Here is an 18,710-nt window from a genome sequence, read left to right as displayed (position 1 = left end):
GTTTAAAGGAAGGAAACATTAAGGTGGCTGTTGGGTTATTCAGGCTGTTTGGTTGCTGCCTGGGTTGACTCGCCCTGGAAACCGGCAGTAATCCGAGAGTTTTTGGACGGTTGCCATCTGAGCCGGAGCGTGTTGCAGCACCCCCACACTGCCATATAAGGTCATCAAGAATCCTCTGCAGCAACCCTGTTGTTTTTTTATCTGGGTGAAAAATAACACAGGGGGTGCTTCGGGCTTCTGCGCTCTCTCTCTCTCCCTCTCTCTCTCTTTATTTCTCTACCCCAGCTCCAGACAAAAGGGTGGCGGATCACCATAGGTTATTTTCAAGTGCTGCAGACCAGATAATGCAATCAAACAAGATGGGATGCCATCTTTAGTTCGGTAAAGGAGATAAAAAAAACAGAGAAGGAGGGAGTTTTTATTCGCGTGCGTAAAAGGTGTCTCCATGCGCGCCACGATATAGGCCTAGCGCTTATTACGCACTCTTTTTGTCGGTGTGTGTGCGTGTATATGTTGCGTATGAGGACACAAAAATCGAAGTCGGTTGTGTCAGAGGCCTGCTTTTCTTGTTATCCACTCCTAGCTCCGGCTGCCAAGCGCGCGCATTCATCCATTTGCAGGTCACGAGGCTGTAAACTCCATTCCCCCCCTCCCCCTTTCACAAGCCATTTGCTTTCCAGACTCTTTACCCTTCGTGTAATGGAGACAACATTGTGGAGAAGGTTTTCTGTGTGTAACAAAGGTGAAAATTTGACATTAGTTCGAGGGGTTTGCGTTCAAATCCGCCAATGAGGTTATTTATAGGCCTTTGTTGAAAAAAAAAAAAAAAATCTCCCCGGTGGGTTGCGCCATTCAGCATTGCGCGCTGACAGACTGGAATATTCCACACAGAGGACTGGCCTCTCTTCTGCAGGACAGCTGTTTCTCTGCACGGCGAAAAAGACATTTTTGACAATTGTTCTTTGTTGTTTATGAGTTAATGAAAATGGGCTGTACACGTACGGATATTTTGTACACCTACAGGACAATTTGATATCCTTTATAGGCTACATATGTTAGGCTTCACCTTGTAAGTCAAACAAGCACTATTTTCTTTTCTTTCTTTTTTTTATTATTGATTACAGGTATTTTTCATAGCTTGTGCTGCACCATACCGTATTGTAGATGCACATGGGACATGGGAACGGTGTAAGACTAATTACGTGTTGTCAGGAAAACCAGGCAGCCAGACAAACTGCAGCCATTTCTTTTCTGTCTTTCTTTGTATGCTGACGGATTGTTGACTGAACCAAATCAGGCATCATCGACTTTTTAAAAAAAGATTATTATTAGTTATGGGTGCAGTCGCCTATTCAAGAATTTCTCATGCAGATTGGTGGTACTGTATTTGTTATATTTAAAACATTTCCTTTTCCTAAATATTTGCATGTCCAGTGTAAATTGTTTTGTTTTTTTAGTGTATTTTACTTGGCAACATTATCTCCTGTCTGTGTTTCTGAGATGTTTAAATAAATAGACTATACACACATTTTTATGTTTTGTTGTTGTGGAAACTAAAGCAGGACGTTGGGATTTTTTTTTTTGATGGACTTACAATGCATTTCTTTTTAACTTTAAATGATTTTTAGGCCCATATTTAAAAGAGTATTTTATTCTGCCATGACTTACTAGATAGCTTACACACAATGAACACAGTTCTGCTGTCATGTTGACATATGGCTGTAGGATCATGTGAATGTTTAGTGTACTCATGCAAAATACTTAAAAAGATTACAAGTGTTTTCTTAAAATGGACAAAGTACAGGGCATTGTCAGTTTATTCTCTTAAAGGGACAGCTTGCTCAAAATTTCAGCAACCCTACCCACTAAATATATCTTTTCCCACCAGTAATCACTGATATTTAACCCTTTCATTAGATCTTAAAATTTGACACAATTTTGCCTTTATGGCAGAAAAAATGTTCCAAGAGTTGAATCAAGAGTAATCACATTTATTTTTTGTATATTCTGATGATTCACACTCATTCTCTATGATCTCCTGAAACCCACTGTGACCAACTGTAATTATTAGAAACCGTCGACATATGGCTGGAACATATTTCTAAACCTAATGTTCAACTTTCATTTTATTGCATGCAATGTAGTGTCTGAAAATTCTAGGTCATGCAGGTCATCTATTACCCAGCAGTAAGTGAAAGGAAAAAGGACAGAATGTATATTTGTCTTTGATCACTACTAGAAAACAGCACATCTGGCTCACGAACATTCACCCAACAAGAGAACAGACTCAATATTGAAGGGAAATCTCATTTAATTCCAACACTGATAAGTTATTTCATACACAAGAACATCTTGTCTACCTCGCACACTCACCGCCTCCCATTTAAATCCACATTTAATCCATTTAAGGTTACATACTGTACCTCTTTGCTCACTGAGTTAGTTTGTTGCCGGGTAAGATGTCCGCACATCGCACCCTGGGACGAGACAGAATAGTTTGTCCTGACGCCCAACCTGTGATGTCACTGCTGTGTTCAGCCATACAGACTGAACAGAGATGTGTGACTGACATGTTGCCTCTAACTACCCCTGAGGATTCATAAGATCAAATGAAAAGGACTTTGTTGCTCATATCTCATCTGAAAACATCCTTCTAATTGTATAATTAGACTCAGCATGTAAATTGATTGCCTGGCTCCTGAAAGTTTATTTAAGATTGTTTTAATTTTTGTACAATCATGGACTCAGTCAATTAAAATATCTGTATTTCTGTTTCTCACTGAGTAAAGTGAGTGCTTCATTATGAATCCAACATATTAGACATACTGTATATTCAATGAAGTAGCATTACAAGAGTATTTTATAATGGTCCAAACATCCATGACTATCAATGAAAAGGCTTGATGGCACAAATAAAATGCACAATAAAATACATCTGATGCATCTGGGTGAAATTAGGTTAACAGGCCATGTTATCATTTGGGCTTCATCCAAATAGAAGAGGAGCTGACCTTTTACCAGTACAGGTTTTTCCGGTGTTCGTTTCTGAGAAAACAGGTTGATAAAAATAAAAACCTCAAATAGAGGTAAGAGATTAGTTGCACATTCATGTCAGTCATCCGCTGTCATCAGAGCATCTGCACGCCACACATTTTTGACATAACAGACAAGAATCTAGAGATACTGCGGTGATAAATGTACAAAAACTTGCTGACTTCTTGGTGTACCTTGGAAGTGCTATCTCACATTTATTCCTCTGTAGAAGGAGGCAGTACGTCAGACTAATAGTACCCACCCATAAAATAAAATAATCATGCACATAGAGGAAGTAGGAGCAGCCAGACTCAACTCCTCCACATGTGCAACTCAGCTGCGGTACTGTTCTCACGAAGAGATGCTTTCAGTGAGCCAACAGCTAATAGGACAGGAGAGAAGTGTAGGGGGGTCAATTAGAAACAGCTTCACAGTGTGGCAGGAACAGGATGTGGTGAACAGAGTGAGCTGGTAAAACATGAGGCTCGTCTGTTCCTCACTCTTGACACTGTCTGTAAAATCAACTCAGCCTTTCCAAATATAGATTGATCAGGTTTTGCCATGTATTTAACCTACATTTGGAGGGAGTGACTTCAGCCCCGTCCTGTCTGGCACCTGTTTGACTGTTTGGAGGCGAGATGACACAAAACGGTGCCAGGACTGCTAATGGTACCGCCACAAAAAAGGGAGAAGAACTTAAAATTGTGATCGTGGGAGATGGAGGCTGCGGGAAAACATCTCTTCTGATGGTTTATGCCAAAGGTGATTTTCCAGAGGTAAGAAGAGTTAAAATGTCATGTAATGATACACATCTGTTGATGCTGTGTATCAGTTTATTACTGCAGGCTTGTTTCTCTGATCATCTCTGTGAAAAATTATAATAATATTGATATTTGAACATCTCTCAGCCCTTTTTTTAAATCCAAATTTAGTTTAAAAAATAGTGAAATGAATTTCCTGTTGAATCATTAATAAAACTAACTAAATGAGCAGAAATGTGATATGTGACAGAACATAAACATGGATAAATCATAAAATGGACATCTTTCTCTTGTGTGTCTAAAACAGAAATACGCCCCATCAGTGTTCGAAAAATATGTCACCACAATCTCTCTTGGAGGAAAAGAGATAAAGCTCAACCTGTACGACACAGCTGGTAAGACTCTTCTTATCAAACATCACCTCTGTGTTGAATGCATTGATTTAGTTTTAAGTCTCTATAATGATATTTGACATTATGTGGATTGACATCAGGGTGTGGAGCAACTGAGCTCCGTGACTATACACAGTGTTCAACAGATGGTGGAATATGTAGATAGAAAGTATACACTGAGTCACAGTTCAATGCTGATGTGATTGCCAGATTTTAATTGCCACAATTTAATATATATTATAAGATAGTAAAGTTGACACATCGTCACACTGTATGTTCACTCTTTATCTCATTGTTCTGACACTGACAGAGGAAGTGGTAAAGGTCGATGTTAACGTCACTGCACAAGCAAAACTATAATTCAGGAACTGACCAACTGTTTGCATATTAACTATCGACCTATTATGGAGTCAAATTTAACACACATTTATTATTTTGTTATACTTCATGATTTAAAAAAAAGGACAAATATTAAAAACCTAAATCAATAAAAAAAAATCCTTATTCCTCCTGATTTAGTGCAAACTTCCATTTACTTTGTATGTTCTTTTCAAACAGCTGAGTCATAGTGATGTTTTTTGGCCATCGACCAATATTAGAACCAGACTAATACATGAGAATTGTGTTTTTAGGTGTCTATAATAACGTCACCTCAACACTAGTTTCAACAATATTCATTTTAATTTATGATTTTGTTTAAATTTTCTCTATTTTATCTAGTGTAGTTATCAGAAATGAGACATTATTGTATTTGTAGCAAAGATGAGGTATTAATTTGACACCAGCTTCAAAGTGATTTAAATAATTCCCCCATTCAAACATTCACAAAATATTGTATTTCTGTCAGGCATAATTTATGAAGTTCATATGTGAAGTTATGTCATTTTCAGGAAAACACAAGACAGTCTGTTTGCAACTTATCTTTTGTATAATTGCAGTAGCGTGCCTTACATCAGCGGAAAAGGAAGCTGAAGCCAGGATGTGGTTTTATACATCTGCCCTAACTTTGTTACACATATATCATATCTTTATGTTCAGGCTGTTGCATCCAAAGTAGAATTTAGTCCCTCTTCTCCACATGAAGTCTTTTCACAATTCTACATTTATCAGCTAACACATATTTTTTTTTCTTTTAGGTCAGGAAGACTATGACAGGCTGCGTCCGCTTTCTTACCAAGAAGCCAATCTGGTTTTAGTCTGCTTTGATGTCACCAGCCCCACCAGCTTTGAGAATGTCATGATAAAGGTAATCGCTGCTGCATGAACAACGTGCCAAGTTATTCATGCAGGTGCAAAGAAACAAAGTTAGCACTGTTGAACAGGAGTGTCAGGTTTGCTGTTCACACTAAGGTTTGTAAATGATTGCTAGAGTCTGGTACGTTGGTGTTGGCTGCATTCTTTCAGCTATGATTAACTCATGCAGCTCTGCCAGCATTTGGACATTGACCCTGTTCATGCCGGTGACACTTGATATAGTGCTGCTTACAAATAGTGTGACAAATACTGTCAAAGAATGTAGAAAAGTATGTTAAACCAGCTTGTGGGGCTCTTATTAATGATTAATTATTGACATTTCTTCCTCACCCAGTGGTACCCAGAGGTGAAGCACTTCTGTCGGGACATTCCTGTCATCCTGATTGGCTGCAAGACTGACCTCAGGAAGGATAAAGAGTGTGCAAGGAAGCTGAAGGCCATGAATCTGGCTCCCATCACTTACACACAGGTAAGGCAAGATACAGAGTGCCTCAGTTTGCATGTATTGATCTACAAAAGAGGCCTTTAGCTTGAGCTAACAGGATGTGAACTGCAGCGTGCAAGATGAAGCACCAGAACCCACAACCACATTTTACTCTATTATGGTTTAAATACAATAACAGATATCTGGGAAATCCATCCTGACTGAAATGACAAACAGTGCACTTGTCATTTCTACAGCTGTCACACAGTCTAACTTTGTAACATCTGGTTGGTTTTGGGATGCAGGGCGAAGAGACCCGGCAGCAGATGAACGCAGAGCTCTACCTCGAGTGTTCAGCGAAGTATCAGGAGAACGTGGATGACATTTTCAGAGAAGCCACCAAAAAAGTGTTGGCATTCAATCGGAAACATAGGAACAACAGGAGGAGGAAAAAATGTGTCATTTTGTGAGGTTGAAAAAAGACAGAACCTTTCGAGGAGTCCTGCTCTCCTCGCAGACTCCTCATGTTCACATTCAGAAACTAAGACGTTCAGAGTCCTAGACAGATGTGGAAACAGCTGCATGACTGCTGGTTCAGAAAGTCAAGAATTGTCTCTGTAAGTTCGGGCTCCCCCCCCACCTTTAACCGTCACTAGCAAATGCCGATGATGATGCAACAGGAAAGACAATTTTGCAAGAAGTTTCAGTGTGGAGATTTTCTCTGTTTCAAATGCAATTCAGTGGCAAGAACAGTCTCTTGGTAACATTGGATATATTTCTAATGCCTTCTTTAAATGTATTTTTACTTTGTATGAGAATGTTATATTTTAATATTTTTTATTTTTTTAAAGTCTAAATCTTTGCACTGCTTAATAAAAATGTGTTTTTATCAAAAAAGTGTATTTATTGGAAGAATGTGAAGTTATTCATTGCTTTCTATCAGTTTTAAAAATTCACAGAAGAGTAGTTGTTAAAATTCAATGTATCATGGTACTGTAGCTTTAACACTCTTGAGAAATGAGAAATCTTCAGGGTTAACTTGTTTCCAGTTTAACAAAACACAGGGTTTGAGCTTGTCAACTTGCAGCAGGTTTCTTATCTTTGCCAACAGCGCCCACTAGTGTAAAAAAAAAAACAAACCTTAACGTGTGTGTGTGCTGGATTACCTACAATGATCAGAGCAGACTGAGGGTGCAACAACTTTCTGTCTCAGTGCACAAAAAAAAACACAGAAAGAGCTACAATTTTTAATTAGGTGTTTCATTATTAATATTTTTTTTTGTTTTTTTTACAACAATGTACACAGATTGAGAAATTGTCAACCGTCTCGTTACTGATCCTGTTCAGGCACCAGTTTACAATCCTGAAATAAAAGATGAAAACACTTTAAACATCAGCTACATTATATAAATGAGGACATCAAGTTGTTTTGTGCATTCTGGCAGCTCGCATAAGTGTAACAGTTTGGTCTGGAACTCGGTAGGATGATGTACGTTTCCCTCAATAAACATGACACATAAATACTGTGATTCTCTTCAGGAGATTAACTGTGGACATAAATGCAACGCTACTGTCTTTGGATTTTCCAAACAGAAGACGTAGGGCATTTTTGCTGTGATAGGCTAAAGGGAGAAAAAGGCATTAGAGACATTGATCAGATCAATTAGTTTGAACCCATCTGAACCCTTGATAAAAAAAAACAACAAACCCGCCCCCCCCAAAAAAACGACAAAAAAACAACAACAAAGACACTTGAGTAATTTTTGAACATGCATGAAACACAAATCAGACAAAACTACAGTGAACCAGAGCAAAAAGTGCCAGATTTGGCCGTAAATTAATTCATACAAATATTTAATTTAGTTTGTCAATTAGAATTAAAAAAAACAATAATCCATCACATAATTTTTATCATCATTCTGTATCATAACCTTACAGTACCAGTGCCAATAGCAGCATCATAATACATTTGTGTAACATCACATAACAAGATGGGAACAACCAGCGTGCTAATTAATAAACCCAACTCTGTGCATTGACTTCAAGTGTTAAACTGAATTTGAACTCTTAACCTCTAACCTGAGGGTTTTGTGTAAAAATGTTTAAGCTTGAAGCTCCTACACCAGTAAGATTTAGACCTAAGTATATATTACAATTTGTCAGCATTAAGTTAAATGACAACATAGAAGTGTAACTACAAGGAAGGAGCTCGTATGGACTCTCCTTTGTCCTTTCAACAGTTTTTGTAGAGACAGTTCAAGTTTGTGCGTGCTTTTGTGACTTAGCCAGAGAACCAAGTTTATGCATTCCATTATACAAAAAAACAGTTATGGCTTTTGTAACCGTAGCCTGAAAGGGAGAAACAGCATCGCAGTCCTTCGTAGTTGTGATACTTTCGAGGAATCAAGAAAACAACAGAAGCAGAACCGCTGCTGAACTCCAGACTTTTTTTTTCACTATTTCTTCTGAAAATGAAGGTTGTTTTGGGCAGTCAAGTATCAGGTTTATGGGTTGTTTTTTTTTTTTTTTTTTTTGAAGTCGTTGACCTACATTTGTCATTTTTCAAGAACAAAAATCTAGTAAAAAAATAGTGGTTAGCAGTGAAATAGCACAATAGGGAGCTGAGTACTACACATTAAAAAAAGCTTGAGAAATGAAGCGCAGTGCAGAAGTGAACATGTCCAATTTAGTTTGAGCCAGAGACAGTTTGATCATCGCTACTTCACAGAAGTATGAAGTATGTACATGACAGACTTCGGTCTTCAAAGGAAAACTTATGTTCTGTTCTTGTTCCGTTGCATATGATTTGAACAAAGCCTCTCTGACAGATTAACGCACAGACACAAATAAAAACACATTCTTTCCACTCACTTTCTTTATGTACAGGATAAAGCGACAAACTGTTCATCTATCAGGCCAACACCGCTATGTGTCGTGACCGTATGTGCAGCAAACCGACGACGACGACGACGAGGAGTCTTTAGAAAGCAAAAGCCTGTTGGCCGAATGCTTTGGCTGGACGCTGCTGTGGTCATCAAAGCCTGAGAGAAACGGCGGCTTCAAGCTTTTGTCTTCTCCCGACTTGATCGTACTGCGCACAGTCTGTCAAGCGATTGTGTGTGTGTTGCTTCAAGATTACTGGCCCATTTGAAGAATCTGAAATGTCCCTTTGAGTTTATTCTCAGTCATTTTTTTGCACCTTTTCCTGGTTTTTCTGAACTTTTTGGTGGACGACTTTTACCGTGGTGAGAAAATTTCCCAGGAATAAGACGAGAAATGTCAGCGCCAGCATAAACACCTGAAAAAAAAAAAAAGAAAGAAAGAAAGGAAAATTTCAAGACCAGTCATGACATGCATTGTTATAACTGTATCTGTATTAGGAAACGTTGCAGGGCTAGATACAATTCAAATACTTCACCAGACTTCATCACAGGTAACACGAGCCTCAAACTATATTTTTAAAAAAAGAAGCCTGTCCTCTTTTAATCAAACCATTTATACTCCACATCAACGTGTTTATGACATTTAGGCGACGGATCTGCTAAATGCGACCCTCACCTGCCACTCCTTACAATCCTCATGTCCTGCCAAGCGAAACAGGCTCACCGAATTGTACAGCTGCCAAAACTGTAAAGCAAGAAGAGACATTATCATTCACAATATCGCAGCACACTCTGGTTTTTCTCCCGAGCTTAAGCAGTCTCTCTCAAAAATGCTGCGTTTGTTCAACTGTGTGTTCTAAAGAAAAAATCTTTTCATGCACTTAGTAAACAAACGCTGGTGTAAAATGTGTTGTGGTAATACCCCCATGAGCTTAAATGTTTTACAATTTCATAATGTGTGCAAAGTGTGCAAATCTACGGCTACTATAATAAAGCTGTAGTTACTTACATGGCCAAAAAAGAGGAATGGCAAAAGAAAAGTGAGGCCTCTCCACATCCAGGACTGAAATCCCTCTGCAGAGACACAGGAGGAACTGTAACAGTGACCTCAGGACAATCTGACATAGTATATTACACAAACAATCACTGTGTTGTCTCAAGAATCTGACATTAGAGATGCTCTTAGGAAAAAAAAATCCCTTGAGGCCTTACTCAAGTTTCTCTGACATCTGCGCTGCAGTACACTGATGTTAACAGCTGTCTCGATCTCTCACCTTTAGCCTATTTTTCCAGACATGGTGTTGCGGATGGCTCAAAAGTTCAAACGATTGAAATGACTACAACCAAAAATAGCTTACAACTTACCCACTGTGAGGTCCAGCTGATTCCTCTCACCCAGAGCTCGCAGCCTGTACAAGCAGCCGCTCTGGTAGTAATACTGGAGGAACTGGACAAAACCTGGATAGAAAAAAAATAAGACAGATTACAGCACAGTCAAAACTTTAAGATGTTGAACAGATCAATGAAGTTTGGAAAACTCAAGTCTCAGTACTGCAAGATGAAAGTGTCATTTTGGAGGACTAGCATTAGCTTAACACCAGCTATCAACCCATAAAGATGGAATAAAAACTAAAAGTCAGAAGCAGCCGGTAATGTGAAGCTTTGCACACTGAAATGGGGCCATTCTGTCCTCAAAACAAACAAAAACAGTCTCAGTTTAAGCATTTGGCAGGTGAATTTCTCCCCCATAAACAAACATCTGTCTGTATAAACATTTGACTTATCACCCAAAATGCCAGCCAAACATTGGTGTACAGGGCATCACCATGAGTCTACATGTGATATACCACACAAAGACTGCAACCATCAGTGTGTCACTTCTCTATTCTAATGATGAGAATTTCACAGACGAACTGTTTTATTATAAATGCAACTATTATTAGAGAGCTGCGGGTGAAGCATCTACAATATAGTATGAGTCATGCTACAATTGAACTATTCTTATATAGCTGAGAGTCTATTCAGTGTTGGCCCTAAATATGAGGACGGCTGTGTCACTTCTCCCAGTTGTTTACTTACTGCAACTCTGAACATGTTTACACTGTTACTACGTGTTTGAGCAGATACTAGTTCTTTGTTGGTTTCACTGACATATAAAGTGATTCAAAAGGACATTTCACTGTTACATAACCAACTTTGTGTTGGGGGTTGATCCTGCCCTTGACCTACTCCGGCCTTGGTGAGCTATCACACCATGGTGTCACAGACTGACGGCAGCTGACAAAAGAGCACTAGGGGTGAAATGTTGAGCTGAGGGTGTTAGGTTCTCTTTATTTCTAGGGGTGGGGGGAGTTTTATTGCCTATTTAATACTATTATTATTATTATTATTTTTATTATACTTTCTATCAATGCTGTTCACTTTTCTATATCACTGTAATTGGCTGAGCCTGAGCACCTCAATGCTTGCATATTTACTTGGTTTAAATTTGGGTAAAAATACTCAGATAAGTCCAAAATTTTTCCAAGTCCAAGTTATAACTAATGAGATTTCAGCTGCACAAATTAAGTCAATATCTTTAAAAATAACAGCTTTTTAGTGCGAAAGTCCCTCTTTTTGTTACAATCCTTTCATCGCAGCTGAACAGTGTCTGTCGAGACACAATTTTCTTTATACTGAAAAGACTGAAACTGTGGGAGATAGACTTTATTTAACTAATTCAGACAGCTGGAGCCTCATATTAGCTTTAGATAAACTTTTAAGTACATTTTTGCTCAAAATGCGGTCTATGGATTTTGTCCTCCATCACTTACATTGTACACAAATGTATTTGGAGGAGATCATCTCATGGTCAGTATGATCAGGAGGAATTATTACAGCATGACAAACCTATTTCAATGTTCATTTAGGCACCTGACTATTGACTACACACTTTAAAAACAGTGAACCTCTCCTTTAAACTCAGAGTGTAATTATTCATTAAGCTCTATTTAGTTTTGAGTCTAGTAACCAGGTTCACTCACTCTGATAGATGGAGAAAGCAAGGAACTGACTTCTGAACATCTGATACATGGGCCCCTCTGGCCTGTGAAAAGACAGAAGATTAAACAAAAAAATCGAATGAAGAAAGTACCACTTAAACTGTAGCCTTTATAACCTTAGCAGTCGCTCACCAGGTAAGCATCACACCTGACAGAAAGGTGGACACATAATGGTGAGAAACCCACCATCCTTTAATCCTGAAAAGGAAAAAAAGAGGAAGAGATGAAGAAAAAAAATATGAAAAAGTGTTACAATTGCATCTTCAATATGTTCAATAAAATAATTGTGAACAGTTTCAGATGACTGCAGTGCCTCTTATTGATGTCACAACACACCTGGAGCCATTGCTCATGAGGATGCTTTCCCTTATCGTCAATGTGCAATAGTACCACACCAGCAAAAAGTTGAAGATTTCATCAGTGACACTAGAAAATAAATAAACAATTAAAAATCACATTTTAATTAAGTGACAACATTAACAAAAATAATGCTTGAGGGGGAAAAAAAGTTGTCTCACCGACAGTTGAGAAAGAAGAGGCAGGTTATGGCTCCAAACATCAAGATTATTGTCATATAAAGCTTGAACTTCTCATACTCGTCTTTGTAGGCAAATCTGTGTGAATGAATGGACAAAAACAAGATAAGAAACTGACAACAAGCACCACAATCCAGAGTCTAAACCTGTTCAAGCTGTCTTAAGGCCTGAGGTAAGTTCACATACTTTGCCTGGTTGCTGAGAAGCGTTACGTTCACATTGCCCAGGACTAAATTCAGGTAGAGTCTGAAAACAAAACAAAACAAATGTCATGTAGGTAATTAAATACAGAAACAAAGAGAAAGAAAATTCACTGTCGACATGAAAAAGTACTGACCCGTTCTTCTTTGGCAAATATGCTTCCATATCAAAGAACACGTTTTCTTTCTCTTTGATTTGTGTTTTGATGTCAGTTATTAGTTCGAGTTGCTTTTCATCACATGCTTGTGCACACCTGTGACAAAAACACAAAGTGCTCATGAGTGGAAACAGTATCTTCTTCCATTTATGTTTCATGTCTTAAGAGTGACAGAGAGGAGTGTTGTGTCCTGATCAGAGAATACGTACTTTTTCAAGCTTTGCCTCAAGTCTTTGAGGCATTTTCTCTGTTTACTGATGGCACTGCTGCATGTTGCTTGGAGGTTGGTGAGCTCCTCAAGCTTTTGTCTGTATATTTTGTGAGTTTCCTGGCGATCAAAGAAATACACAAAGTGAGCGTAGAAAATTTGCAACGGTAGACTCTCTGAAATATACCTTTCTATAAAATCAAGAGAAGTACAGAAGTGATTGCAATAAAGAAAAAACGGAATAAACGCTAAATGAATTTGTCATATTCCACTGAAAACTCTTTTTTTTAAACCCTACTCTCACATATCTTTGCTAGGCTGAAAAAACACTGAAAAACTTCAGACGAACAGGGTCTCTATTCAGCGGACATGGAAATGCTTCATGCTGTGAAATCTTCTTTGACCCTTCTGTCTAAACACAAACAACCCACAACACTGTATTATGTGGTGAGATAAATATTCCAGTGTACATGCACTTACATGCACCAGACCACACCACCCCCACTTTTTCCCGTCAGCACTGGTTTATAAGACATACTTCTTCATTTTCTTATCATTTGCACATGTAGAATTTAGGAAGATCTGACTGGGATCATGTAGTGTGAGTGTCAAGGATCAACAATCAAGAAAAGGTCTATTTGTCCACAAAGTTTCTTTCATTATAAAAATGGGAGAAGTGGTTTGAACAGAAGGTGTTTAGTCAGCTATGTTCTTGTCACCTCTATTGGAGGCCTGCTTGAAACTGAGTTTTGAGTAAAGCAAGTTAAAGTACACATCCTTGGAAGTAATAACTGCATTTGATCTGCTTCACTGCAAATCTCAGAGGTCAAAATAAAAACCACTGGCTCATGTCCAAAACTAGACTCTGGGAAATGTTTGATGGAGGAAATAAACTCAATAATACATGATCCACTATGTCATCCAAGCAAACTAATCACAATAGTCATTGTGGTTTCGATGTACAGTATGTATATCACATGACAGAGACACACACACACACACACACACACACACACACACACACACACACACACACACACACACACGTACGTCTCATCACTGCCTGGTGGTTGTAATTAAACTGATGTGTCACTCAAAAGGTTTACTACAGGTAAATAAACTGATTGATCAATTACTTGATCGACAGAAAATGAATCTGCAACTATATTGATAATCGTTAAACTAGTTTTTCAAGCAAAAATACCACAAATTTCTATGTTCCACGTTCTCATTAATCTGGAAGTGCTGCATTTTTTTGTCTTTTGTGATAGTAAACTGAATATATATTTGGGTTTTAGAGTGTTGATTTCACCAAACAAGCAATTTGGAGACAGCAGTTTGTCATGATTAACATTTCTCACAATATTCTCACATTTTATAGCCAAAACGAGTAGTTGATTAATCAAAAATATTATTGGCATATTCATCATTAATAAAAAGTCCTTTCAAACCCATGGACCCCAAAATTTGGATTTGAACCTTAAATGCCACAGATGTAAAAAAAGATCTGGTAAGAAGCAACTATGAATGGGAGACTGCTAGTATGAAGGTGTCAAGTTGTACTCCTTTTTGTTGTTGTTTTAGCAGAACATGCATCCCAGGACAGCTGACAGTCACCTTCATCACATCTCCCTGCGGAGCAGCTCTAGATTTATCATTTCTGATGGCATCACAAATCCACCTCTCAGTCGTCTAATGCCAACATGAGGAGAGGAATGGTCGTGCCACACAACACCACATGCTACCCTTTAATACCTCAAAGTGATTGTTATTTGATATTATCGACTATACATTATGTTGTTTCAAGTTAGCCAGCTAGCTAACGTGAGCTAGCGCGGTAACCTGATGATGTATTCACCGGCTACGAATTAATTTACTCAGGCAAATAGTAGAAAACACGTGCAGTTACCTATACTGTCTCTAAGTAACTTTGGTCGCAGTAATTTAACATGAAACAATCGCTCAGTGTTGCACTGTGTGGTTAACTACTGCAACGTTAGCTGCCCATTAGCCGCATAACTCACTAGGCTACTAGCAGCAAGACAAGCAACCTGCTGCTAACGTTAGCGGCTGTAACACACGGGTGTTACCGTAAAGTAAAAGGTGATAAACGCCCGGTGAAGTATATTCCACCCTTGAGATAATGCTAACTACAACCGCGCAGTTACAGAGAGGCTCAATGCTGAATGAATGGCGAATACGGAAAAGAGCCTGTCAAACTAACGTCTCTGCTGTCAGTACCATCCACGGTACGCTGCTTACAGCCAGCAGTCTACCACGTATAGTGTACTCGTTTTTAATGTTTTCTGTCACCTGTAATTGTTGATATTCATCGTCAATTTCCTCCCACTCCGTCTGAAACTTCGGTTTAGACATCGTGGTAACAGTGGGTGATGCGGCGAAGAGGACGGCTTCTCTGACTCTCCTCACACAAGCTGACTGTCCGCTCCTTTTTAATTGGGCTGTGTGGAGCATGCGCATATCGTAAAACATTTGTCAGGTGTTTTGTTGAAGTCTTTTCCCCCCTCGAGCAAACGTTCCCCCTCTGTTAAAATTATGGTTCCTGTGGCACCACCTCCGCGGTTGGGGTTAGGACTACGGTTATGGTTATGGTTATGGTTAAGCGTAGCAGAAATAAGTGGTTGTAATCAAGGTAAGTTTGGGGTCAGGTTAAGCGCTTCAGAAGTGATTGGTTAGGGCCAGGGATAAGGTTGTGTGCAGGTTAAGGTTAGGGGATACACATATCGACGGGGAACAGACTTCGACACAACACCTGTCAGCCGTTGAGGCCAAGCTATTTTTGTAGTTGAACCACGGCAAAATTAATTTGGAAATAAAAATGTGTAGAAAATTGCCAAAAAAGAGAGTTGGGCATCAGCTGGGCCCCCAGAACACATTTAACTCTAATTTTCAAATGACTTTGAATATAATATAACGTTTTACACACTGCACTAACAGTACACACTTCGGTTGCTAGGATACAAAGAATGCTCAGCTCTCTCTGGGATGCGGACACCAGCTAGCGCTGATATACTGCTCGCCGTCTAACATGTTTTCCTAATTTACTCTGCAACTGCATGGCCTGAGTTTGCAAGCGGATTGAGTTTAAGTAAGTCATCCGCTTGGACACATCGCTATTAAAGGTACAAGTACTTTGCTTTGAATGAGCGTTTGACATCCTAATGTGTTGAGTTACAGAGCAGCTAGCCACTGTAGTAACGTTAACTATAGCTAGATGGCCTTGTAGTTAACTTGCTAATTAGAGCACATTTAACTGATTAAATATGGGTTCATTGTTCGTGCAGTAGTGTATATGATTGTTTTTGCACTACTTTTCATCAGCATCGTCTTTATAAAATCAATAAAGTGACATACTCCAAGGTAGGAGTTAAAGAACAGGTGGCATTTTTTGTGGTCTAAATCAGGATATTGTATTTACCGAAGTGCATTGTTAAAAGGACGGCTTCACAATTTTGCATGTCCAAATGAACATTGATATAGCTTTCTTTTTTTTGCCATCATCATTCCTCCTGCTCATACTGACCATCAGAAGATCCCTTCATAATGCACTTCAAATGTAAGTGAAGGGGGCCAAACCCACAAGCCTCCTTCTGTGGAAAAATGTATTTAAAAGTTTATCTGAAGCTAATATGAAGCTTCAGTCGTCCAAATGAGTCAAATCAAGTAGATACCTTTCAACGTTTCAGTCTTTTTAGTGCCAAAGTCCCTCTTTTTGTTACTTCCACCGCAGCTCAACAGGGAAACACTGTCCGAGAAAACACAAAAAGGGAATTTAATGCTAATGAGACTGTTAATGAGTCAGATATCCACTTGATATGACTCAGACTGCTGAAGCCTCCTATAAGCTTCAGATAAACTTCTAAATACATTTTTGCACAAAATGACTGTGTAGACACAGTGTGGATTTTGGCCTCCATCACTTACATTGAAAGCATATTTTAAGGGGATCTTTTAACAGCCAGTATGAACAGAAGGAATGATTACAGTGAGGAAAACCTCTTTCAGTGTCCATATGGACACCTGACTGTTATTTAAAAATAGACTTCAAAACTTGTGAACCTGTCCTTTATGTGCATAAATTCCTTGCACAAATGTGATCTACACTGAAAGTATAGCACTATATGAAAATATGGCGCTATAGAAATGATTTAATTTTTCACTTATGGGCAAAAAAACTGGCTAACCTGTACAGCACCATATGTCTAACATTTCATTTCATTCATCTTTTAGGGTTTTCACCAAACTTTGCACCCAGCCATGCCATATGTTAAAACATCTCACAAAAATCCGCCATTCTCAACACTGTTGGATATTAAGTCACAGAAATGTGGACTGCGCCGAACAGTTTTCTCGGTCACTGGGAATGAATACACTGGGGAGTGGCAGAACAACCAGAAGCATGGTGAGATACTGTGCAGCTCCTACCATGAACTACAGATTTGTGAATACCTACATATGAATCACAAAATACTCTGGCTACACTATGCTTATTGACTATGCTTATTGATTTTCAAGGGAAGGGAACTCAGGTGTGGAAGAAGTCTGGTGCCATTTATAATGGAGAGTGGAAATTTGGAAAACGTGATGGATATGGCACCTACAGTGTACTACTCCCAGAAACAAAGGAGTATGTACGGAAGTACTGTGGTGGATGGAAAAATGGAAAGAAGCATGTATGTATCTGATACACTATTATACACACACTGTAACAAAATGTATGTGCACCCTGTGATATATTTTGTATCCTTATTCTTATCTCTTTAGGGGTATGGCACGTACTTCTACAGTAACTCAGCAGTTTATGAAGGTGAGTGGAGTGAGGGTCTCCGGTGCGGCTGGGGAAGAATGTACCATGAGAGTGGAGACATCTACGAAGGAGAGTGGATGAAGGATAAGAATCATGGACAGGGCATCATTCGATTTGGTAGGAGCTTGTTGCTTTACATTTTCATCTAAAATACATTACAGTTTAGTGGGGCAAGAAAGTGAATTTTGGAATTTGACTTTCCATTGTCTGTCCAAGCAAATGGCAGCTGGTATGAAGGCACCTGGAGGGATGGCAAGAAGAACGGCAATGGAAAGTTCTACTATCCTGACAAAGGCCAGCTATATGAAGGCTTTTGGGTGGATGGAGTAGCAAAATGTGGGACCCTGTCTGATTTCGGAAGGGACGAAGCACCAACACCAACGAAGTATCCCATTCCACAGGTACAACATGTTGACTGTATCTACTTTTTACAGCCACCCATCTAAATAAGCTAGATTTTCTCATCCCTTTGCCACCAATTACGTTATACAATCAACATGCTTCTCCAAATGCAATTTTGTAGATTAAAACATGAACACATCTCTTTTTTTTCAAGATACACCTGGTGGATATGCAGATGGTTTTAAGGGAAGCCCAATCGGCATACCTTGATCAATGTTGATGAGCAACAAGAGGATCAACACCATGTTTCCACCCCACCAAAAACTCACAGAATAAAAAATAAATACAAAATGTCATAACGATATTCAACATGTTCAGTTTTGTCCAAAATATTTCCACCCAAATAATTTGTTCTTTTCTGTGGAGAAAAAACCCCACATCCATCAAAATTTCAAATCAATTGAGCACAATAGTGCTACAATTCAACATGTTACTTAAATTTACTGCCAATGCAGATGATTAGTGTCATGATGATAAAAGGTTTGTTGCTAACTGTCTTATCACATAATAGAGCAGTTCTAGGGTCCCTAAAATATAATCAATCTACGTACATGAGGAAAAATAATGACATACCTAAGTACTCTATTCACT

The 18,710-nt window shown here is 38.8% G+C and overlaps 3 protein-coding genes across 5 annotated transcripts; 2 read left to right on the top strand and 1 right to left on the bottom strand.

The window, feature by feature from the left end:
• Positions 1-1,573: 1,573 nt before the first annotated feature.
• rhof (ras homolog family member F) lies at positions 1,574-6,727 on the top strand. Its single transcript, XM_042395582.1, has 5 exons — positions 1,574-3,809; positions 4,102-4,189; positions 5,323-5,432; positions 5,775-5,909; positions 6,170-6,727. The coding sequence occupies exons 1-5, from the start codon at positions 3,672-3,674 to the stop codon at positions 6,332-6,334; spliced, it is 636 nt and encodes a 211-aa protein (XP_042251516.1). The 5' UTR covers positions 1,574-3,671; the 3' UTR covers positions 6,335-6,727.
• Positions 6,728-7,097: 370 nt separating this feature from the next.
• tmem120b (transmembrane protein 120B) lies at positions 7,098-15,385 on the bottom strand. Its single transcript, XM_042395576.1, has 12 exons — positions 15,203-15,385; positions 12,891-13,009; positions 12,661-12,777; positions 12,510-12,569; positions 12,306-12,401; positions 12,124-12,213; positions 11,920-11,985; positions 11,770-11,831; positions 10,112-10,204; positions 9,756-9,820; positions 9,423-9,491; positions 7,098-9,162 (listed from the first exon to the last, which is right to left on the bottom strand). Exons 1-12 carry the CDS (start codon positions 15,380-15,382, stop codon positions 9,046-9,048), a joined length of 1,134 nt encoding a protein of 377 aa, XP_042251510.1. The 5' UTR covers positions 15,383-15,385; the 3' UTR covers positions 7,098-9,045.
• A 68-nt stretch (positions 15,386-15,453) lies between these two features.
• morn3 (MORN repeat containing 3) lies at positions 15,454-18,423 on the top strand. Of its 3 annotated transcripts, none has more exons than XM_042395579.1 (6): positions 15,454-15,542; positions 17,141-17,312; positions 17,426-17,583; positions 17,675-17,834; positions 17,934-18,118; positions 18,274-18,423. In XM_042395579.1, exons 2-6 carry the CDS (start codon positions 17,168-17,170, stop codon positions 18,337-18,339), a joined length of 714 nt encoding a protein of 237 aa, XP_042251513.1. In that variant the 5' UTR covers positions 15,454-15,542; positions 17,141-17,167; the 3' UTR covers positions 18,340-18,423. The 3 variants fall into 3 exon arrangements, with proteins under 3 accessions (XP_042251513.1, XP_042251512.1, XP_042251511.1); XM_042395578.1 differs by lacking the exon at positions 15,454-15,542 and adding an exon at positions 15,852-15,998; XM_042395577.1 differs by lacking the exon at positions 15,454-15,542 and adding an exon at positions 15,854-16,032.
• Positions 18,424-18,710: the final 287 nt, after the last annotated feature.

The sequence above is a fragment of the Thunnus maccoyii genome, chromosome 19 (genome assembly GCF_910596095.1).
Source record: "Thunnus maccoyii chromosome 19, fThuMac1.1, whole genome shotgun sequence".
Classification (NCBI taxonomy): Eukaryota; Metazoa; Chordata; class Actinopteri; order Scombriformes; family Scombridae; genus Thunnus; species Thunnus maccoyii.
Note: the sequence above shows the minus strand (reverse complement) of the source record. Positions and strands in the feature narration are given on the sequence as shown.